The 23,301-nt window shown below is 41.6% G+C and overlaps 8 protein-coding genes across 8 annotated transcripts; 3 read left to right on the forward strand and 5 right to left on the reverse strand. All coding sequences in view use genetic code 12, as the record gives it.

Moving 5' to 3' along the window:
* Positions 1-652: 652 nt before the first annotated feature.
* PICST_30503 (predicted protein) lies at positions 653-1,318 on the forward strand (the record flags this gene model as incomplete). Its single annotated transcript, XM_001383290.1, has 1 exon — positions 653-1,318. One exon carries the CDS (start codon positions 653-655, stop codon positions 1,316-1,318), a length of 666 nt encoding a protein of 221 aa, XP_001383327.2.
* Positions 1,319-1,391: 73 nt separating this feature from the next.
* On the reverse strand, positions 1,392-3,255 carry PICST_82631 (predicted protein; the record flags this gene model as incomplete). The annotated part of the gene is made up of 3 exons (XM_001383636.1): positions 1,392-2,585; positions 2,634-2,927; positions 3,021-3,255. 3 exons carry the CDS (start codon positions 3,253-3,255, stop codon positions 1,459-1,461), a joined length of 1,656 nt encoding a protein of 551 aa, XP_001383673.2.
* A 684-nt stretch (positions 3,256-3,939) lies between these two features.
* Positions 3,940-4,600, reverse strand: PICST_82538 (NADH dehydrogenase). Its single transcript, XM_001383637.1, has one exon. It carries the CDS (start codon positions 4,585-4,587, stop codon positions 4,075-4,077), a length of 513 nt encoding a protein of 170 aa, XP_001383674.1. The 5' UTR covers positions 4,588-4,600; the 3' UTR covers positions 3,940-4,074.
* A 219-nt stretch (positions 4,601-4,819) lies between these two features.
* On the reverse strand, positions 4,820-5,722 carry PICST_30506 (predicted protein; the record flags this gene model as incomplete). Its single annotated transcript, XM_001383638.1, has 1 exon — positions 4,820-5,722. The coding sequence occupies one exon, from the start codon at positions 5,720-5,722 to the stop codon at positions 4,820-4,822; it is 903 nt and encodes a 300-aa protein (XP_001383675.2).
* Positions 5,723-9,762: 4,040 nt separating this feature from the next.
* Positions 9,763-11,696, forward strand: RFG1 (ROX1-like HMG-box transcription factor). Its single transcript, XM_001383291.1, has one exon. It carries the CDS (start codon positions 9,918-9,920, stop codon positions 11,469-11,471), a length of 1,554 nt encoding a protein of 517 aa, XP_001383328.2. The 5' UTR covers positions 9,763-9,917; the 3' UTR covers positions 11,472-11,696.
* Positions 11,697-16,087: 4,391 nt separating this feature from the next.
* Positions 16,088-17,188, reverse strand: PICST_58064 (predicted protein; the record flags this gene model as incomplete). The annotated part of the gene is made up of 2 exons (XM_001383639.1): positions 16,088-16,702; positions 16,724-17,188. The coding sequence occupies 2 exons, from the start codon at positions 17,186-17,188 to the stop codon at positions 16,088-16,090; spliced, it is 1,080 nt and encodes a 359-aa protein (XP_001383676.2).
* A 561-nt stretch (positions 17,189-17,749) lies between these two features.
* LAC3 (putative lactose permease) lies at positions 17,750-19,413 on the reverse strand (the record flags this gene model as incomplete). The annotated part of the gene is made up of 2 exons (XM_001383640.1): positions 17,750-17,828; positions 17,993-19,413. Coding segments are annotated over 2 exons (1,500 nt in total), but the record flags the coding sequence as incomplete, so codon positions are not given.
* A 1,187-nt stretch (positions 19,414-20,600) lies between these two features.
* On the forward strand, positions 20,601-23,117 carry BMS1 (Glycoside hydrolase family 2 (Mannanase, beta-galactosidase); the record flags this gene model as incomplete). Its single annotated transcript, XM_001383292.1, has 1 exon — positions 20,601-23,117. One exon carries the CDS (start codon positions 20,601-20,603, stop codon positions 23,115-23,117), a length of 2,517 nt encoding a protein of 838 aa, XP_001383329.2.
* Between the last annotated feature and the right edge of the window lie 184 nt (positions 23,118-23,301).

The raw sequence follows: 23,301 nt of genomic DNA on the forward strand, positions 1-23,301 counted from the left end.
GCAAAGTTACTCTTTTGTGAACTTTTGCACCGGTTGTCTTTATTGTATCAAACTTCTGTGAGCTTTGAGGCTTTTCATCTACTTGTTCGTTTTCGTCATCGAATACAAGTGCTAATTTTGATTTCTTCAGTTTTGGTTGCAACTTCAGATGCTCTTTATGTATACTTGTGGAACTTGTAGTTGGAGCTGAATTATTGTTTCTATTCAATTGTGTTTCCAAATCATAGATATGTCCAGATACAAAGTTGTAGATACTTTTGGAATTTTCCTCGTCTACACCCAACACTTTCATGAATGTTGAAAACTCATCTGGAGTTCTGCTTCTTTTGTAGAAGGAAGTCACTGAACCTATAAGTCTATCATTAATGTCTTTGTTCAACAACGACGTCAATCTCTGTTTGAGGTCCGAGATCACACCATTCCCTTCCATCTGCTTCTGCTGTTAGAGAAGAAGAAGAATTAATAAAGTGCATTTTGTCAGGAAGTAGAAGTTCATCTTATATTTAGATGCGCACTTTTGGCACTTTTTCGCGTTCTTTCTAGAAATTGAATATAATTTAGCGAAGTCTGAAGTATTTCTCCAGATTTCAATTTATTTTCAATTATATTCATACAGCTCACCGATAGCTGCTAACAAATTGAATACTTGGTCATGAAGCCTGGTATAGACTCTTTGCGATATCTCGTCTCTGTACGGATGCACATGTCACCTCCTCCTACGAACTCCAAAGAAGTGGGCCATATCCTCAATGGATTGCGAAACTTGGGAAAAGTTGAGTTCTTCAAGGTGGAAAGGGACAAGTCCAATTGCGCTGTTTATGGCCAGGAGCTCTTTGTAGTATTCAATCCTTCTAGAAAAGATGCGTTTGGCTCTATTGAAATAACAAAAGAAATTGAAAATCTGAACGACATTAATTCAGTAGAGGATGAGGTTACTCTACTAGCATCGCAGAAGAAGATCGTTGACAACATATCATCCATAGTGGCTCTTCCACGTTATTCGTATATCGAAAACGACGAACGATATTTGAATGGAGAAATTGAGATACCATTCAAGCACCGTCTTGTCAAAGACGGCCTAAAATACGATAATCGGTATACTATTCCATCATGCACAGTGTATAACCCCTTTGCTCATATACGGCCGGCTGAAAATGAAAAGAATTTCAATTACAATTTTCTCCGTGCTAATATACGGCACAACTTCCAGAAGTTTCATAAGTTCGATCCTATCACTATCAAAATTGGTCTCTCGCCTTTAACCAGATGGATTCTGCCCAAACCAAAAAAGAGTATCCCATTTACTGGGTTCATATAGATTCAATATTGCTTAACTGTATATATAACATCATTACCATGAATACTCACTCGGTCTCTACATAACATTTACTAGCACTTAGCAGTATCTACTATTACTTTTGTTGTGATCTATTTAATATACATTAGTAGGATCTTCTCTTAGCGAGAAGCAACCTTTTCCACCACCTCCAAATCCTTCTCCAACACCTCGTTCAAGTAGTTCAATCCCATTTGTTGCTTCAAGAGAACCTTGGATAACTTGTTGATGGTCTCTTCGATATTGCTGTTTTTCTGTTCAGCCACTCTCTGTTCCTGTTTGTCATCATTAGCCAAACCGTTCAACCCACCAATAGAGACTTCGAACTGGTAGTTCAAGTCCTCGGCTCTCTCTTTCAAGATTGCCAATCTGGCAAAGACGTCACTCAACTTCCCTACGGGACTGTTTGGATCATTAAGCTTAGAAGATAACACATCGAACTGCTTGGAAATCTCTTCTTCTTCTGGCAAAAGAGGGTAACCCTTCAACTTCAAGATGGCCAACACTGTGGCCAATCTCAACAACCTTCTTGACAACTTTGTATGTTTGGCTTTCGCCTTTAAAATTCTAGTAGTATTTTCCAAATCGTGCTTGGAAGACAATGCATTCAGTTTCTCGTTGATTTCATTCAATATCACCCTAGACTTTGACACATGTTCAAGCTGAGTTTCTATTCTCTGTGCTACATCGTTAAATGACGAAATCTTGATAGGATAATGGCTAGCCGTGGGTCTTTTGCTCATAGCGTTATCCCAGTCTTCTGGGGTTTCGTTGTTAGGTCTCTGCTGGTTCAAGAGAATGTTGATTTCCTGCTCACTGAATTTGTTGTAGAAGTGAGTCTTCAATGCACATTTAGGCGAATTAGGGTCCCATTGCTCTTTGATCTTGATCAACTGATCGTTTATTGCTGGTGTATACTTGTTATTAGTGTTGGAAGCTGGAGCTGCCGATGCGATAGGATTAGTTGCACCAAATGTGTTGTTTAATGCTGGTTGAGACGTGCCAAAACTAGACTTCTGTTGTTGGCTACTGTTCCAGCCAAAAGCTGGCTGGGCATTGTTGGTTGAATTGACTCCAAATAAAGAAGACTGTTGTGGTTGTTGTTGTTGCTGCTGTTGTTGCTGTTGCTGTTGCTGCTGAGATCCAAACAATCCCCCTCCTGTATTAGAGGCTGTATTAGAAGTTCCAAAAAGTCCTCCACTTGTAGATGCTGCCGGCTTGCTTCCAAATAAACTAGAACCGGTATTGACTCCAGAATTGGCAGTATTGGCACCAAACATGCCGGCAGTGTTGCCACCAGAAGCAGTGTTCCCACTTCCAAACAATCCTCCACTATTTCCAGCAGCTCCACTGGGTTTATTGCCAAATAAGCCACCAGAAGTAGCTGTAGAGCCTCCAAAAAGTCCACCTCCAGCAGCCAGATTTTGCTGGGTATTTCCGCCAAACAATCCTCCACCTGTGGAAGCCGCTGGGGCAGCAATTCCGGCAGGCTTCCCAAACAAACCTCCAGTGTTAGAATTGGTAGAACCTCCAAAGAGACCACCACCAGCAGCTGTGGCTGGTTTGTTACCCGTCTGGCCAAATCCGCCACCTAAAGTATTACTAGAAGCACCAAATCCCGAAGCTGGAGCGGCATTTCCGGCCGCATTGCCAAAACCGGTCGAATTGGAAGCTGAACCAAAACCTCCAACTCCGCTAGAAGAACCAAAAAGCCCTCCAGAGGTGGCGGGAGCTTTGGAAGCACCGCCAAATAAACCACCAGAGTTTGTGTTCACTTGCAATGGGCCGCTAGCCGTAGCTGTATTCTGGCCAAAGGTTCCAGACGCTGGTTGTGCTGATCCAAACATGGAAGAAGAGCCTGGATTGTTCTGAGACGCACCAAAAAGACCGCCTCCCGCTGAATTTCCCGAGGAAAACATGCTGAAAGTAACGCTATATGTATTCCGTGAAGCCTCTGCTTTGAAAGAGGAAACAGAGACGAGAAATTGGCGTTGTGAGAAAAGAAAGCGAGCTTGACAATTCAGATTTGACTGTTGATAAATTTGATAGTTATTTGGATGAGGTTGAATTCTTGCCGTGTATACAGGAGAAATGTCTTAATGTACCGAAGGAGAGTACGGGCTCCAGTATGAGAGAGCTAGGTACTAGTGGGGTTTCTGAAATGTTCAAGATGAGATAGAGAGTATTAGAGCCATTTCTGTGAATAACAACCTTTAAGAATAATTTGCGAATTGTTTCCCAAAGGTATATATCTATTTAATTGTATAGTTAAAGATGAGCTCTAGTATTCAGCAGGCTGATTTCCACTGCCAGTACAATACAAGACTACTAGAGGATGTCATATTAAATCCTAAAATAAGACTTTCAGTGCAATTGACGACTTTGTCAAACTAGCTATTCATTAAGATATTTCGTAAAATTCAGAAGCATTTGGTAATCTCATATGGTCTCATTGAGGACTCCGTTTTCGTATTGATTCTTACAAGATCCTATAGAGCAAATGTTGCTTCAGAAGTATATCGTGCCTCACGTAATTGAAGCATGTTCACTCTTGTTGTCATACACTCTTCGTTTTCTATCCAAATCCTATCCTACAATCTGTTAACGATGATTCATATACATTTTCTAAATATGAATTCCAAGTCATGAAATGAAATGCAGAGGCAACAGGACTCGTGTTCTGCTACCATTGAACTATAATGTGAGTGTCATGATACTCGTGCTGATAAATACAATGTCTACGAAGCAGCTTCTTTGGCCTTAACAAACTCGGCTGTCTTCTTCTTGTCATTGGAAGTGCCCTGGTAAATAGGGTTCTGGTTCAAGTGAATCTGCTGTTCCACACCAGGAATCTTCTTCTCAAACTGCAAGTTCTGGAAAAGACACTTGTTTAAAACAGATTCTGAAGCTCTACAGTGACCCATTCTGTGGTTCTCTTGTTCGAGACACTCGTAGTGAAGCTTAAACTCATCAAAGCAGTACTTGTTGATATCCTTCAAGGCAGAAATGGCACATCTCGTGACTCGTCTTCCTTCTTTCAAGCAATCTAATGTTCCCCCGTTTTTCTCGTCTTTACACAACATAAAATCGTCATTGTATGGCTTGCACTTGGCTCCAATATAGTATGATGCCGATAATAAAGGTGCCGAAGTGGCTCCCACTTCATCTACTTCGGGAACCGAGTCCGGCAATCCATTTTTGTCCACATTCTCCCATTGGTGTCTGGAAGTGAATAAGTCGCCCAAAACCATCGTGAAATCCCTGAGTTTTGCAGTCAAATACAGCTTCCGCTCTGCTTAAAGATTTTATTGCTTATACTGAAAAATGAGATTTTGTCGTCCTTTGGTTGGTGCTGTCAATTACACGGGATACGCCGCGAAAATGTAAATTATGTACCGACCACGTGAAACTACTCACGTGAAAATATTGAAATTTAATTCTAGTATATCCTATTCTATTCAGTTACATCCAGCAGAGTTTCTACTAATTCGTATTCCTTTTCACAATCGTAAGCAAGTCTTCCTCATGACCAATCACCTTGTACACATTTAAAAGTTCGAGAATGAGCTCGTTCACCTCACGATCTTTCTTGTTCCGTATAGCTGTAGTAAGAACATCGTCTAGATAGCTCTTGAACTCAAACTTCAACGACGAGATCTTGTTGTTGAGATAATTCTCGATGAATTGGTTACCTGTAGATGTAGTGCTGATAGCCAATAAACTTGCCCTTCTAGTGTTATTGCCGTTGATGCTGCTGTTGTCGCTATTTGCTCCATTTTTCACTGTTGCTTCAGATGGTTTGGGAGTATCTTGGCTCACGAGGAAATGGTACAAGTTCGAGATAGACAAGTACCAGCCCGTCAAGCTCTTTAGTTTGTGAATTACTTTGGCATACCCTGCGGCCAGCACCGGCTGTTCTGCGTCTTCTACTGTTAATGCGTTTTCAAAGTTGGTCACCTGATCGTTCAAGAGCAAGTTGACCTTAGCTAGAGTCTTCAATCGTATGAGCTCCTGCCTTACAGCCAACGACGAGTCTATGAGTTCGTATGAGTCGCCAAATTTTGTGTGATAGTTGATCAAGTCGAGACGGAAATTCTTTAAGTCTCCCAGAATCAAGTTGATCAAATCGAGCCCGCCATTGATAGACTTGCCTAGTTCGATGAAATCGCCGTAGTCGGTATTCACTAAATCCAAGAGGTTCTGGTTCAAGTCGTCTGATAACTTCGTCAATTCTTTGATCAAAAGATCAATCAGTGTGAACCGGTGATTTGAATATAGGAACTGGTCGATTTCACTCTGGTTGAACTTTTGGAAATCTGTTCTGTTGATGGAAATCGGATACGGGAAATCGTCTGTTCCATTGAGAATATCCATGTCTGTGTTCATTGTAACGGGAATATAACCACAGAAAATTGGTCAGATAGATGTCAAACACCAAATAATACAATTAGCAAGTATAAAAGCAGTTTAGTTAGCGCAATCAAGAGACTTCGAGCTCGATATAGAAGACAGCCTCACTCTCGTTGCTGTATTTGGTTGTTCAAAACCATTTCCAAAAAGCGTCCTGCATATCACCACAGTTGAAAATTGCATGTTGGTAACCGGTCAAATCTCAAAATCTCGTCCTTCAAAGCTCCAATTCCGAAACGTCAAGATCAACCTAATTTCTTCCCCAAGAAAGTCACCACTTTCACACTTTCTGAGCGGACTCCCCAGCAGTATTCGAGTGGAGATCGTTCTGCACGCCACCTATTAAGTGGAACTTTGAAGCTCATTGTTAGCGCAGTTGCCCATGACTACCCCGGATTTACCCATTCAGTATGAAAAAATAAGATCTGGTGAAGAGTTACAGTCCACTGTGCTTAGAATATTCGCTTGCACAATGAAAAATTGGTGTTGCCAGTGGGCGTAATAATAACTTTTTTCGGAGATTGTGAACTTTCTCCGAGTTCACAGCCGAGTTGACAGGTTGCATTCTACCACCACCAACGCTTGCTTACTCAGATTTGGAATTCTAGAGCTAAGCCGTGTACAGGCCGGAGATGCTGCCGGTCAACAGACGGATGGAGCTTCACGTAAGTGGTGCCAGTTTGTTGCCAATGAAACTAATAAACTTCCGACGCATTTCCGACTGCATTTACGCCTGTTCCGCTGCTGTGCTGACAGCAATTGTTCCGCTGCTGTACCTGAGGTACCTGAGCGTAAGGCAATTACCGGCGAACGCCCTGACGAAGTCAATCAAGACGGGAACGTGAAGCCCTTGCTGGCTGTCGCAACTGTAGTGATGGTAGAGAACAGAAGAGACTTCCAAACTTGTTGGGAAATATTTGTTCCATGCACTCCCCTGTAATATTTTTCTGTAATGTTGATGTAAAAGTAAATTAGATCATTACACTAAATGTGACAAAAGTTTGCCCCCGGAAGTGGCGATGAGGCACTCCCGGAAGTGGCTGAGGGAGTGCTCAGGGGCAGTATGGCAAAAATACCGTCCTGATACCACAGGGTCGGCCAACTTGCGTCTGTGCACACCAGTATTAGGTTCCGGCTCGTGCATACGTAAATGCTTTCAGGTTTGATTAGTCGTCGAGGATGCCTCCCACATAGTTCCCGACTTGAGGCCAGGAAAATTTTGTGTTTTAGTTTAGAAGATAAGTCACAATTGTGGAAGGCACGGCGTAGTTGATGCGGAGCTTGTGCTGCTAAAAAAATAATCCATTGCCGCCAGCGTTTTCAAACTCACCGGAGTGCCCCTCCTGCCACTTTGCCTTTCACAGATGTCGTGCTGCCGCTGGTTCTCTACTTCTACATGCACCTACACAGAAAAAAGTCTGAATTTCTAATCTTTGATTCGCTAACCGAATTACATCATTTTTCAGTGTTTGAAGGCCGATTAAAAGTTGATTTAGTAACGCCATACCTAATTAGCCTTATTTTTGCTGGCTCCTTTTGCCCTTATCTGGCAAAGCCGTACAAAAATTATATCAAAGTCTGTAGCCATATCTGTAAATTTCACACCCCTTTGACATTCCCTACTGGAAAACTGCCGGATAATGAATAAGTGGATTTCCGTATCAAGCCCAACTTTCCCAATGTCGATTGCATGCTTTCCCATGAGACTTGTCCATGTTCGGGACCCCTATTTTCCAGGCTCCAAAATACGCAAATGAACAATATGGCCTCTTCATCTTACTTCATCTCCGTATTGTTTCTGTGAAGCGCACTATTGGGAGATAGTAGACTTGTTCTGCAGCCTTGTGCACGCCGATATTGACTTGCACCTCTATTGTATCTTCGAAAGCAACCTCTTGTCCATAATGGGAAGGGTCCATCGATTGTCTCCTCCCCTGGCAGCAAGAAAAACGCAAGAAAAACCCTCCGTGTAGACGACTCTTGTACTGCCTCGTTCGTTTACAAACGGAGGAACAAGCGTTTGGATCCCGAAATGAAACTATTCCGCACGTTCCCATTTCAGATAACGTCTCATCATAAGCGGGTGATTTTTTGAACCATTCCGTGACAGAACCTAGAAAGAGCACAGGAAATTCTTGGTGCTAAGACTCTCAAAAATTGCGCCAGATTTAAATTTCGCAACAACTCGGGAAGGTGACAAGGCCAGATACTGGGCACAGTTGCTCGGCACAGCTGCTGGGGCGGCTCTAACCTGTCTTCCTGGCGTAGTAAAAGATGATCCACGCAAAAAAAGTGGAGAAACTGGATAGAATCCCGCTGGATTGAAGCTGGTCCAATAAAACCATATAGCCAAGCAAGAATGTTGATTGAACGTAGCGGCGATCTCCAATTGTTTGAGCTGCAAGTGATGCCGAGTCAAGACTTCTATATACCTGTTTCATCTGTATCCGTAGGACATGGACAGCTACAATTTTAATCCTTTATCAAAGAATATCGAACGGTTATCGCTTTGCTTGTGATTTCTTTAGTTTCTAAAAATGGACGCGCCTATCTGGCAGGTACATACTGTCATTTGGCATCTGTGCCTTGAGCTCGGGCTCTAACCATGACAGCTGTCTGACGTAGCAAACAACGGCGAATTTGGCATCCAAATCAACTTGGCTACAAAAAGTCTTACAAAATCACCAAGTGTTGGAAGTGCCCCTTTATTTTTGAGGACTAGCAGAAGCGAGTTAAAGTGTTGTTTTCATGCTTGCTGTCCAGCGCTGAGGAAGCGTCCCGGAAAATGTACAGGTGCAGTCTTAAGAGCATGAAAATTGTTTATGGTGAAAAATATTGTGGATGCAACCTCTAATTGAATATTCAGATTGTACCCACATAGCGAGCTTTCATTTTATGCTTTCCCTTGTCCAAAGTCTTAGTCAGAGATTAATTTTGACTATTTCACCTGGAGGAGAAATTTAGCCGCTTTGACTGGAAAAATGAATTTCTGATTGCAAGAAGAGTGTAGACAGATAGAGGTGCGGTTACGAAGAATTTAGCACTGGAGTGACTGGGACAATTTTTATGCGCAATAAATAAAATAGGTCAAGTAAATTTACCATTTGTAAACCAGTAATGTGGAATCTTGAAATTGGGTAGACTTACGATCAGAATATTTTGCAGCTGAACGTTTTGAACCCGGCAAATACAATAGGCGGTTCAGCAGGAACCGCATTTGCGCGAAATAACTCGATAATATGCACAGTTATTGCCGTCATTATCGGGTGGTTTGCACTGCTGAAAGGGAAAACGCGAAGTGGTTCCTTTTTCCTTTTTCTCAATTGTCTAACAATCGACAAATAATAGATAATATGGAATTGTCGAGACTACAATACGTTTTGACCGTCCATTGTGTTATAGCCATTAGCAAGAAATAGAATTTTTTCCTGTCGAAAATTGTACATGATCAAATTTGTGCACCAGAGGCAAATTCCTGAACCTGAATCCACTTTCCTGGTAGTCCCCTCCTTGCCAAAATCCTGATAGCACAGGTGCATGATCCAAAGCTTGGAATAGGCTTTAGACAATTATAATGTGTGCAGTCCAGTAATCCGATGCAATTGTTGCCCGTTTTGATTTAATCAGAATTTGCCTAATTGGGCCAACAATTTCACAGTGTCCGATTGCATACAGGCATGAAATGTAATTGTACCAATTTTTTATCCTCCAATCTGGAAAAAGGAACTCGATATTTTCTAGCGGTGTGTTTGCAGACATGTACAATTTACACTTTATTTAGGTTAGGTATAAGTAAACTTTATTCTCTGTGATACATGGCCGAGTTGCATAAACATTTTTTTTTATTTTCTTGCCGTTTTCTTTTTTTTTTTTCAATGTAGAAGATAATCACTAAGATTTTGATGTCTATAGTTTTGAACAGAATCTACAATCATAATATAAGGAATATATATATTTAAATATATGTCCTTCTTCCGGACTCTGTATTTTTACCAGGTTCACGAGGTGCTACCATTTGTATTTTGTTTTGATTTATCGGTTTGCACTGGTCAATCAGCCCAATCATTACCCCAGTTAGCGAAATCTTCCGTAAACCCATCGCACAGGCCGAGCCCAGTGACGAAATTAAATTGGAACTGCCATCCCCAGCCCACTCTAGCTATCCGGTGATATGTCTACTGCAGTGTATTACGACAACCTCCAGATGCCACTTGAAGACATTCATTCCAAACCCAGCAACATTTTACCTTCATTAGCACAGATTATACCTCCAATGAGCCACCAATCGCAGCAGCCCCACAGTATTCAGTCTTCCTCGTCGTCGTCCTACACCCACGATGCGTCGCTTGTAGCCGTAGCTGCTTCTCCAGCCAACTCCACTCCCACGACAACCACCGGGCAGATTTCTCCCAACTTGGTAGGTTCCAGCTTGCCTGTCGCAGTCAACGTTTCCGGCATGCCTGTTTATACCGATTCCAAGACGTTGTACCCTTCTAGCCAGTCTGATGTTTACGTCGGGCTGCAACTTCTGACTGCCAGCACGACACCAGCTGCCTTAGCTTACTCTGTCAACTCCAACATTAGTCCCAGCATCAACGTTAATGGCAATGCTACCTACGGCACAAGCCAGATGGTTGGACCTGGTCCGATGAACGGTGCCGAAGAAAAATGTATTTGCAAACTGAACGCTAACCGTATTCCCAGACCGCGGAATGCTTTCATTCTCTTCAGACAGAAGTATCACCAGTCGGTACTCGACGAAGGCAACGTGATCCGGACCAATCCCGAGGTTTCCCGTGAATTGGGCCGTAGATGGCGTTCGCTTTCGGCTTCAGAAAAGGACCACTGGAACAACTTGGCCGAGGAAGAAAAGAAGAATCATGCCAAAAAGTACCCTGGATACCGTTACACACCTAGAAGAAATGGTAAGAACAAGAATTGCCCTGCTTGCCGCCAAAAAGCTATGAGACAGCAACAGGTTCAATTGCACAACCAACAGATGCTCCAGATTCAGCAGGAACAGTACCAGCAGTACTTGCAACTTCAGCAGCAACAGCAACAACAGCAACAACACATAATGAGCCAACAACAGCAACAGCAACACATAATGAGTCAACAACAGCAACAACAACAACAACACATAATTGGACAGCAGCAACAACAGCTGCAACAGCAACAGCAGCAACAAAATCTAGTGGCCCAGCAGCCTCAGAATGCTCAGCAAATTCAGCTCCAGCAACAACAGCAAAACTCGCAGCTTGCGGGTGCAAATCTTATGGGTGCAAACCAGCAGTATGTGATTTCGTCAAACCCTTACCATGGCAACGTTCTTGTGGCTCCTCCGGCAGCTGCAAACTACCAGGTTTCGTTCAACAACGATTTGGGCAGTGTTGGCAATACAAGCAGCAGCAGCAACCAAGACAAGTTGTCGCCGTTATCCAATATCCCCAACCAACAATTTGCATTACATCCTAATACCCAACAAGTCCCTGCTGGATCAGGCACTACTCTGCATAACCCTTCTCATCTAAGCTCAGCTTCCAACGAAATAATTGGTGGTTCTGGCGCTCAGTTTGCTATTGGCTACGATCAGCACCAGCAGGTACAGCAGGTACAACAGCCGGTTGCGGGCTACTACCAGCATCAGCAGAGGTACAACTCTGCTCCGGGAGGAAACAACTACGGCTACGACAGTTTTGGTGTTCAGCACGGTTCGCAACAATAAGCTGCAAGACCGGCTCAAATTGAAATTCCCTTGTATATATAAAAAGGTGAACTAGTTTGGAACAGTGGACGTTGAACTAATAGTCTGGTTTTGCGGACGAGTTGTTCCCTCTGTATACTGCAGAATATTGTAACATTATTTGACATTAAATTTAGTTAGACTTTAAATATGATGGATACTTCAGCATCATAATAATTATTGTACAAATAAAACGTTTCAAAATAGACTACAATGTAAATACAAGTTGATTTCTACGACAGACAATATGAACTTGTAGAAATTAGATTTTTCATAGTTTGTTTCACTCATTCTACAATTCGTGATAACTCCCAAAAGTGAAAATTTGTGTTTTCACTATTGACAACTGCATTTTCGGTTTTACCAATAAGCAGTAGGTTCCAAAACTAAATTTGCCATTCAGAAATTTTTTTATTGGAATTATCTATACAACCTATGAATGTCTTCGGAAGGACAAGTGTTCTGGAAGCTGGAGTGCCTTGCCTTTGTTGTATTGTTCCCAGAATTTCTATTCTTCTGCGGGTGCCATATGATTTTCCAACACTGAAATCAATTACTTGAATTTCATTGTTGAAAAAAATTGTTTCGATGGTTAAGAACAAGTGAACAAACGAATTCGAATCATATCAGCTCTGTCGAAGAAGGAACTGGTAGAACTCGTAAAAATAACACAAGGCGGCTAATTTCACGAGCTATCTAAAATTAAGACAACCGAGTAGCTATTAACCGAGTAGCTATTAAAATTAAACTGATATTATATTGTTGTTTGCGATCAGCTCGGGGGTACCTACTATTAATCATTGTTAAAGCAAGCGATTTCTTCGCCAAAAATCAACTGCAATTAACAATGGCTATTCTGCGGTCAATAGAACCCAGATGTCTGCAAAGGATTAATTAAGTACAATGAAAAAGAAGGCGGTTGCGGGCGGCCAGTCATGATTAACGGGTCTAAACGCAAGTTCTAGGGGCCAGAAGCTGGGATTAAGGTCACATTAGATGGGGTTAACCTCCCATCAGGGTTTAGACAATGATTCGTTCCAAGGAGTATATCCATACATCCATTATTATTAATAAGAAGTGGTTCGGATCCCATATACTATTCATTGTATTTTCCTCCATCACTTGAATTTTGTATTGATGTTGGATAAACAATGATGGATAACAAGAACCATGACAATACACTGCCCTCTTTTTCTTCACAATAGTGACCTTTGTTGGTTCACAAATTCATTTGAAAATCAAGAGTTGATTTCACAAGAGAGACAAAGAGCTATTTTCAATGAAGATTTATTGCCATTGACCACAAGTAAAGACCACTGTTGTTTGATATTTGACATAGATACAACCCATTCAACTCCCTCGACTTCGAAGTAAGGGTCTTTCTCTACCGTATTGTTGGATAACTAGCTTCAATGACTAGAAACCACAGAAATCTGGTTGTTAAGAACAACACCAGATTGCGTCAAACCATTCAAGATTATTTTAGACTGATTTACACAGGTGGAAGCCATCACCCGATTTTCAAGGGATTTAATTGTCGATGGAGATATACGGCATCAAAGGAGCATGTGTCTTGGATTTTCGATGTCTAAAACATAGCCATGATGCACAGCGACCACACCTAAGCTCCATTCCGAGGCACGAAGGGTTCAAGCTGTAAATACGAAAAATTCCAAAGACTAAACAATTTTTTGAGGCGATTTTTGATTAACAGAGATTGTTACAATGAATAGAATCTGTAAAGCGTCACCTCGAAAGTTCTCTATTATAGTATTCCTGCAATAGACCCCTTACTAGGGTGGAAAGCTGCCCATTTTTAACGCAATCAACGTAGAGGCGAATTTAGTAAGGTACCATGGCCAATATTTGAATCCCGAAGACGCCCAACTATAATTGTAGGTTTCCTTGAATTGTTAGAAAGGTTGAAAATTTATAATGAACTTTAGTGATTGGGTGCGAATATTTTATTTTCACAAGACAGCGAAGTTACGTACGAATTTTTCAGGCACCAGGGCCAAAATAATTGGGAGAGCTTCTCCGACCTTGGAAAAGTATAGAGATATACAAAACAGACATCTGGGACCTGCCTCCACTTACAGCGGATCTATCGTATAATAAGAAAATCAACGCAATAATCATTTCCGTAATTTTAGGTTTTTTAGAAGATGACTGGATGGACTTGAACAACTTGAAACTTTTGTACAACTTAAAGAGGAAAGACGGCCCTAGATAGGAAATATTTTAATGTAAGATTCGGATACAGACAAAAAAAGGTACTTGATAATCACTAGCGGGTTGTTCTCTACCATTGTCCCTCAGCTAAATGTTAGTAGCATACTATTGTTAACACTAACAAAGACAAGGGGGAAACTTACACCTGTTTTATCTGAATTAGCATTGTATTAGTTGGGATTAGTTAGAAAATTATGCTCCCCTGGGGGAAAAAATACCTATGGAAATCCGGATCCTCGGAACTGTCAGAAAGTGAGGTTACGAGCCCCTCGCAGTGTAAAAAATATCGGGAAGAAAGGAAAAATTAAAACATTAAAATAAGACAGGTGTACGAAGAAGAGAGGGACAGGTTCAATTACCATATTATTGTTTGGATCGTTTGTCGACAATACCATGGTGATTGTTTGTATTTACCTGTGGGTTTGACGTAGTCGAGTGTGTGGGATTGTTTCGTCAAGGAAAATACGGTGCCTTTTTAAGGCACCACCATGTTGATTTTGATTTCACATTAGATCACCATGCCACCACAGGTTGTCTGTTTAGACGTATGTAGGTTTCCATTCCACCACTGCCTGATTGGGGGACAGTCTCCGTCCTGATTTAATAAACCTAAATGACGCACTACGTCAGCATTATTTTTTTGTCCTGGTATCCCAATAGAGTTGGAGCGGAATCAGCTTAGCCAAATGTCCCCTCGTTAACTGTAGAAGTGCCAATTTAAAGCCGCTGTGGACAAGACTCATAGGGAGCAAGTCATCGCGCAACCTTGAACAATGTCCCACGACCCTAGATGATGCGCAGTACTTGGTTTCGCCGCTATCACTGGCAGCCCACCATTGGCTGTTCCAAAAAATAGCGAGCCGCATCTTCCCAATTGGACTGGGATCTTGTGTGGTATGCTTGTGTGCAGACCATACAATAGCCCTTGACCATACTTGATCGGAGAATCAAGATGTAGCTCCCAAATAATAGAGTGGCTGAGAAGGCGGACTGAATGCAAAAATGCTACATGGCCGGTAGGCATGTGACAATGTTTTGCAACTCATTAGTCTCGAATAGCTGCCGCAGGTTGGGGTCGCTGTGGTAATGCTACGGGCCGAGTTGTTCACAAAGTGTATGTCACGTGACCGACCATTCTCGAGTACCGCACTCCCATATCCGGCTGCATCTATGTCATATGCTTGCACATTCCGGTGAGAAAAATATTCTCCTGTTGCGTAAATAATTATCTTGATCTATGCACATCCTGCTATCAAATGAATGTAGAGCTCCTTCAAATTTCACTTTGGGTGCGATATTATTACTGCTTGAGGCATCCAATATGTACCTGGTGCTGGTAGCAGGGGGACGTGAAGTCCGAACCAACAGCTGTTTGCCTCTCCTAGTTCAGCTGTATTTTCAGCAAGCCGTTGAAAAGCCATTGAGAGCGAGTTAGGACACATAACGGCTCCAAAAACGTAGTTAAATTTCCAGGAACCGTAACTGCTGCTGAAGTTGTTGTGTTGTTGTTGGCTGGCGTTAGACGAACAGCCCCCACAACACAACCAGAAAATAAATGCAAAAAATCAAATCAAAATTCAGATTAGGGAAACCTACAGCAAGCAGCATCGGCGATGGAAAAATACAGCTGGACATGTCCATCTGAGTGGTGAAATTGTCGTGTCGCCATGTCCATTGACGGGGCAAATCTCCCTTTTTGTCTGGTGTCCGCAGACGGCTGCAACATCGAACACTGCATCTCTATTCTTGTGCATCACATCTTCTGTTCCATCTTCCCCTGAAACCAGGACATTTTCTTGATTGTCAGAACAATGATGAATCTCCGGTCAGATCCTAAAGTGACACTAGTCGAGATGACGACAATAGCACCGTTCCTGCTGCCATTGTTATCCAGGCACATGGCGTGCGTGCATTTTTCGAAATAATAGAAGTGAGTACAGAAGGAACAAACGACCGTGGACACTGTAGTGAAAATAGTAATGAATTAATGGATACAGCAATGACGATAGCAAGGCTACATGAAAATAGTAAAATGGTAAAATAGTAATGAAAATATAAATGAAATAAGTAAACCAGTAAAAAGGAAAGAAAATGGGAACGAAAATGGTAAAATTGTGATACTAACCAAAACAGTAAAAATGTATCGAGAAATAGTATTGAAAAGCAAAAGACGAAAAGTCAAAGAATGAAAAAGTGAAAAATCCTTATGAATACAGCAAAACGTAAATAAAGATATAATAACTCGAGAAAGCTTGTAATCTTGGTATCTCGTTTCCATCTACATCACATCTTTTGTAAGAAAATGGAGTACTTGCATATGGAATCTGTTTATTTAGTATATACTGTTAAAACCCCCAGCTATGTCTCTAAAGATCCTCACCCAAACTGTCGATACTGACTATTTCACCTGGCTTGAAAGGTGGCATTCCCAAATATGGACATCCATCACATCTGAAGGCATCACCCAATGCACATGACCCACAGCCACCAGTCTTACCTTCAACAGTAAAGTCGATTTCAGCCAAGTCTTCGTCCTTGAACTTCACGGGTTGTCTCTTCAACCTTTCCTCGATCTTGATGGCTTCAAGAGTAGCTGACTGCGCCATCTTGCCCAATATAGAATCCTGTAACGATCTCTGTTGTGCCTCTTCCTGTTCTTCGATTTCCTTCAATCCACAGGTACAGTCTTTGCATGCCTTTCTTCTTTTCTTGCCGTTGGGAATCTCACAGCTCTTGGGTATTATCAAACGCGATCTCAAGTCTAGTTGGTTTGAATCTTTGATTAAGTCGTCTTCGTTGATTATGTCGTCGTTTTCATCTTCTTCGTTTTCACTATCCGAGTCGCTGAAATACGTCAACTTCGCAGCATCCAACTTGCGCTTCATCACGTTGGCCTCGTCTGTTTCTTCGTCTGTATTGGCAGCAGAAGAATCAGTTAAACCAATAGGGCTGCTGCTGTTATTGTTGTTGTTGCTATTACTCTCACTAAGTGGAGATGTTACAGACAACTTCTTGAACAATGGCAACGCCGTGGTTCCACTGGATGCTGAAACGGACGCATCAGTCTTCTTTCCTTTTCTTCTAAGAGGAATGGACACGGATTCGATCGGCTTAGGCTTAATCCAGCACTGGTCGTTAGTATCACTAACAATAAAGCCGGTCATCAAGACATCTAGAGCCTGATCTGTAGGTAAATCTCCACTAAATTCACCTTCATCTATCAAAGTTTCGTACACCAACTTCATCAACAGCGCTGGGATACTTCTGTTGTGGACATTAGGGTTTATGTATATGATCTTGTCGTAGGTATTTCTGGTCAACTCTACTTCTCCTCGCGTGACTCTGTCTATGATATGCTGTTCTACGTGTGCGTCGCCAACAGACTTCCGTATGTCAGCTTTAACGTTTTCGACCAAGTGTTGGTCGGTCACGACCGTAGGATGCAAAAGAAGGAGAATATTTGCCATTTTTGCTGACTTTTCTAATATGAACACGAACTTTAAAGTGAAAAGTATTTATCTAGTTGATTATTAATGATTGCGCAAGGTAACAAAGTCAAGGGAGAACACAAAGAGCACTTTCCAAACTTCTGACAAACGTAAACCTCCTATATGATACCGTCTCTATAATTTCTAGAGAAATTTCCAAACCTGAACAGAATAAACTGAGCCCTTACTGAAGCAAAAGAAATGTTCAGCATCTGAAGAATTTCTCAGTTTTATAAGCAATTCTTCTACAGTCAGCCAACACTTTTTTCTTCTTGGTCTGCGGGAACATCACGTGCTCTGCCCTTATATGGATATCTTTTCCTTAGTAAGTGCGGTAGGCCCACGACTGGATGATTCACCCAATGCTGGCCCGGTATTTGGTCAGCGGTGACTCAGCTGAGCGCCGGAAGCGGCCGTTTTTATGGTTTACTCAAAAACTAAAATCTGGGGTAAAACCGAGAGCAATCGATTGGGTGCTTATGGACAGAATGAAGGACTGCTACGTTTGCTGAATTGTTCGTGAGATCAGCGTGTTGTTATTCAGCTATTTGTCTTTTGCTCTGTATATTCTTCTCTCGTTATCTCTTCTTCTCTCATTATCTCTTCTTTTCTCTTATTACTGTGCTCTAAAACATAAATCACACTCTTCTACATACAAATATCTCTCTCATAACGAGCTTCTCTTAGAATTACTCGTTATCTGTGTTAACTTTCTCGGTCTCAATCTCATCTGCTTCATTTCTTCTCCAACTTCGATGGATATGTGACCGGGCCATCTTCGACAACTTGATACTCTCTTTCACGGTATGTTTCTCTTTAAACACAACCTCGATTTCCTCTAAGGTCAAAGCACAAGTTTCAACGAAGAAAAAGTAGATGATGGCAAACTGGAAAGCATCCCAAAAGACAAAAAACACATAGTACCAATACTTGATATTCTGCATGGCCACCGGCGCCGAATACAAGTTGACAAACGAGGCGACGTTACTTATGAAAAAGTACAAAGCCATTCCTCTGCCTCTCATGTCATTGGACATTACTTCGGCCGGGTAAATGGGCTGCAATGGAGTGAATGCAAAGGAAAAGAAGATTGTCATGAACAAATACATAAAGGCAATGCCGGCAGATGCGGCTGTATGGTTGTTTGCATCTGCTTGGAAAGCTCTAACAGCTGCGGCCAACCCTGCAAAACAAATAACAAACCCAGCATTGGCATACAAGAGAACCCATCTTCTAGGTAGACGGTCAATAAGCAAACCTCCACATGTTGCAAAAATATAGCAGAGAATTGAGTTGATGCCTGTCAAGAGCAATCTTGTTGTGGCATTTTTAATTCCTAAAGTTAAGAACAAGGTAGTCATATAGTATGTGATCACCTGGTTGCCACTGAATTGGTTGAACCAAGACCAGGCCACAACTAATGCTGTTCTCTTGCGATTGGAAGTGGTACGGAAAAAATTACTATAGTTAAGGTAATCCTTTGGTTTCAAGAACCCATTTGTTCGAAACGACAACTCCAACTCTTCCATCTCTGCAGCAACAATCGGATGCGAAACATCACCATTAGCATGGTACTTTATAATGAAGTCCCTCGCTGTTTCGATCTTGTTCTTGCCATAATAGTATCTGGGAGAGTCTCCAAATCCCAATAGAGCACTCAGACAGATAAGAACAAGAGCCATACCAGGACAGAGGATCTGTAGCCACAAGCCAATTTTGAAAGTTTGGGGACCTTCGAAGTTTTTACTTGTGCCGTACATTGTCCATGTAGCAATGATACTTCCAATGTAGTAGAATGTATTGAAACAGCCCACCAACCATCTCATATCATATGGAACAGACTCTGTCAATAGAATTGCAGCTGTACAATTAGCAATTGTGGAGAAGAAACTTAGAAGAAATCTCCCACCGATATAAGCACTATGATTATGGGTAGAGCTTACAACTATTGAGCCCACAATAGTCCCAACCAAGCCAATGATTATAGTTAGCACTCTGCCGATATAATCACCCAACCAAATGAAGATTGTGGCACAAATAGCACCAGCTGGAAAAATCAGGAACACCAAACCAGTATCGCTGGCCGAGTTGCTGAGATTGAAGTACGTTCTGTAAGCTGGAAGTGTTTCTATAGCAGTTTGCAAACTTCCGTCATAGCCATTCATGGTTGAGCAAAGATATAAACCAGCACATATCGTATACAACAACCATCTACACCGTGCAAAGGATTGAACCGGGTGGTGTTTAAGTATCTGCTTGATTGAAACGTCAGGATTGACGAGTAATTCGTTTTTTGCAATGGTATACTTTGATTTCTCACCGATGTCCACTGTATTGATCCCGTTTCTCTCGTTATCATTGCTATTTATAATACAAATTTTGTTATCGTCAGCACCATTGCTCATATTAATATTGCTAGAAGGGTCGTAAATTTCGGTTATTTCGAAACTATCGTCATTTATATTGTGATCGTGGCCCTGCTCCAGATGTCTGGATTCTTGCTCTTTGAATTCAGACGAGGTCGTAGAGCTGTTCATTTCAACTAATTCTTGACTATAGAACAATTGTAGGTCAAATTTTACACTAAGCTTATGGCACTACACGTACACAGCTTCTATATATGGTATCTGTCGTACAACACTGCCTATTTCAGTATGTCACCCATGCCCGAGTGGGGATAGTATCACACGGCCAACAGCTTAGTAAGGGCTGAACAAAGCCGAGATCAGAAACTTCAGCAGAAACGGAAAGAATTAGCTCCAAGAAATAAAAGCATAATGCTAAATTACTCAGGAGAAGGTTGGGGAACAAAGAAATAAACTATTTACTTGAAAATTAAATCCATAAATAAATGATGCCATGTCTGCTAGCTTTCATGTCGTATAATTCTGAGTTTCCCCGGATTTTCCATATATTTTTCAGATAAGGAACGCTCGTGATAATCCTTGAATTGTGCCAGCAAATTACACTGGATTTCAATGTTCTATACTGATAATAGCAACTTCGTTTATACAACAATGTTCTATGTTGCTCAGGGATTTTTCTCAACGGTACCTCCTACTTTTTTTCATGAAAATTGATTTGTATAACTTAAATACTATTTAAGGAAACTCGCTTCCGTTGATTACTTCATGTTACATTTTTTACTTGACTAATTTCACATTTATATTCGCTACTGCTTCTCAGCTCTTCCTATCTAGTCAATTGTTCTGTCCACTCTTGGCACCTCTCCCTTGTTGCCTTGTCACTTTCCATTAAATTCCTCGCACCTAGATCTTAATCCAGATCCCGTCCTTCTCGGACGACTATACTGAAACAGGATGGTTTTAGAATCCAAAATTTGAACGGAACTGAAACTACATATTTCTATACCACAAAATTTCTACCCAAGATGCCCATAGTGCTTAACAATTGGAAGTTCAGAGAGTGTCTGGAGGGTAACGGAGACAATAGTCCCTGGTACCCTGCTAGATCGGATACCATTGGCAACCAAGTACATTTGGATCTCTTGTACAATGGACTCATTCCAGATCCGTTCATAGATGATCACGAAAAAAATGTACAGTGGGTGGGAAGGACAAATTGGGAGTATTGCTCCGTTTTTCAGAATAGCGATTGTTTTCGTCTTCTCGTAATTGAAGGTTTGGACACTTTCGCTAAAGTCTATGTCAATGACCAGCTAGTGTTAGAGTCGGCTAACCTGTTCAGAAAATACGTTTTGGATATTGGTGCCTGTCTAAATTCCAGTGCCAATATTTTAAGAATCGCTTTCACCAGCAGTCTACATGAAGGAAGACGTCTCGAAAGGATTCACGGACTCTCGCCATGTTGGAATGGAGAAACGCTGCGGCTCCATGTTCGAAAACCTCAGTACCATTATGGCTGGGATTGGGGTCCTATGTTGCTTACTTGCGGACCTTGGAAACCAATTAGTTTGGTCTCAGGAACATATGTTAAAGATTTCTTTGTCAGGTACCTGTTAAACAAAGACTTGACTCTGGTAGACCTTCTGATAGAAGTAGATTTGGATCTAGCAGACAACGACAAAGGCACTGATTTGGAGGTATCTATTATTGACCCAAACGGGCAATTGGTATATGTCTACGAAGTCAGCGACATTAAAATGTTCAATCGACTACATTATACAATAGATATGCCCCATTTGTGGAACCCAAGGGGCCATGGACAACAGGCTCTATACACTTTTGAGCTCAAAGTCAATTCTTTAAAGCTTGCAACAAGGAGGGCTGGCTTCAGAAAAGTACAACTTGTTCAAGACAAAGACACTATTGGTAGAACATTCTACTTCAAAATCAATAATAAACCTATCTTTGTAATGGGATCCAACTGGATTCCGGCCCATTCCTTTACTTCCATTTTGACTTGCGAAGACTATCGAAAATGGCTACAACTAGCCATCGATGGAAACCACAATCTTGTAAGGGTGTGGGGTGGAGGTATCTATGAGTCTGACTCCTTCTATTCTATATGTGATGAACAAGGAATCCTTGTATGGCAGGATCTCATGTTTGCCTGTGGGATGTACCCAGCTTATTCGGAGTTTGTGGACAACGTCAAGGAGGAATTGACGGACCAATTAAAACGACTAAGACAGTATTCTTCAATAGTTATCATAGCAGGAAACAATGAAGATTATCAAGTAGCTGAGGCAAACGGGTTTGAGTTTGGAATAGATAAACCCTATGACAAATTTCCTGCTAGACTTCTTTATGAAGAAGTTTTCCCAGAGATTGTGAGTAGATTAACAAATGATGTTCCATATATTAGAAGCTCGCCGTATTCTGATGCTCTTACTAAAACGAGAGATACCACAATTGGTGATTTGCACCAATGGGATGTTTGGCATGGGAATCAAGAGCCATATCAGAACTGGGATAAGCTCAGTGGTAGGTTTGTATCTGAGTTTGGAATGCTCTCATTTCCCAGTCTTCAAACTCTCGACAAGGCTATTACCAAGAAGGAAGAGCTATACCCTGAGTCGTACTTGGTGGAATACCACAACAAAGCTGGAGGGTCAGAGCGAAGGTTAGCCACGTATGTCCTAGAGAATTTTGCATTGCCTTCTAAATTTGATTTGGATCATTGGCAATATATTACCCAAGTGATGCAAGCAGATTGCCTAAGCCTAGCGTACCGTAACTGGAGACGTAAATGGAATAACTATGAATGCGGAGGAGCAGTAGTGTGGCAACTTAACGACTGCTGGCCGGCTACCAGTTGGTCCATAGTCGACTTTCACAAGACTCCCAAACTTGCGTATTACAGCATCAAGCGTGAATGTGCCCCAATTGGAATTGCATGTCGACGCAATAAAGTCCGAATCCGGGATCCAGAAGAGCCTGAGGACTTATCCGAACAAACACCTTTGCATGACTTTTCCAATTACAAGTACAGTTTAGACATCTGGGCATTTAGCAACAGAGAACAGGACAATGTTTCATTGTCTGTTCTGTTTTATAGCAGCGATACAGGTGAACTACAGCTGACAATCACGAAATCTGGCATTTATTTGAAGAATAATGAGATTTGCAATATCTTGAACAAGCACAACTCTGAATCGCTAGATGGAAGCACTATTGTTCAGGCAGTTCTTAAGAATGACAAGGGCGAGATAATACATCGAAGTAGCGACTGGCCGCAGCCCATCAAGCACCTCAACTGGAAGATGTACAATGAGGATTTAAGACTTGGTTACAAGGTTATGCAAGGCAAAATAAAGTTTTCGACAAACAAGCCTGTCAAGTCTGTCTGCATAAGCATGCGGAACATGGATATGCATGTGTTTAGCGACAATGGTATCGACTTGTTTCCTAATGATAATCAGGAGGTGGAAATAGAAGGACTTGAGCCCGATGATCTGACAATACGAATACAGCACTTGAAATAGTATATCCACATACTCTAATTCGTGTAACGAAGTCTGAGATTACGAAAGGAAACATACATGCAATGAAATAAGAGAGATGCAAACAATAGCGTGCAAGATAGAAAGATCACATTGTGTGTTTATTGCTTGAGACAACAATCAGATTAATAGCTGTTGGACGATTACAATAGTTTACAATAGTTTA

The sequence above is a fragment of the Scheffersomyces stipitis genome, chromosome 3, assembly GCF_000209165.1.
Source record: "Scheffersomyces stipitis CBS 6054 chromosome 3, complete sequence".
Lineage (NCBI taxonomy): Eukaryota > Fungi > Ascomycota > Pichiomycetes > Serinales > Debaryomycetaceae > Scheffersomyces > Scheffersomyces stipitis.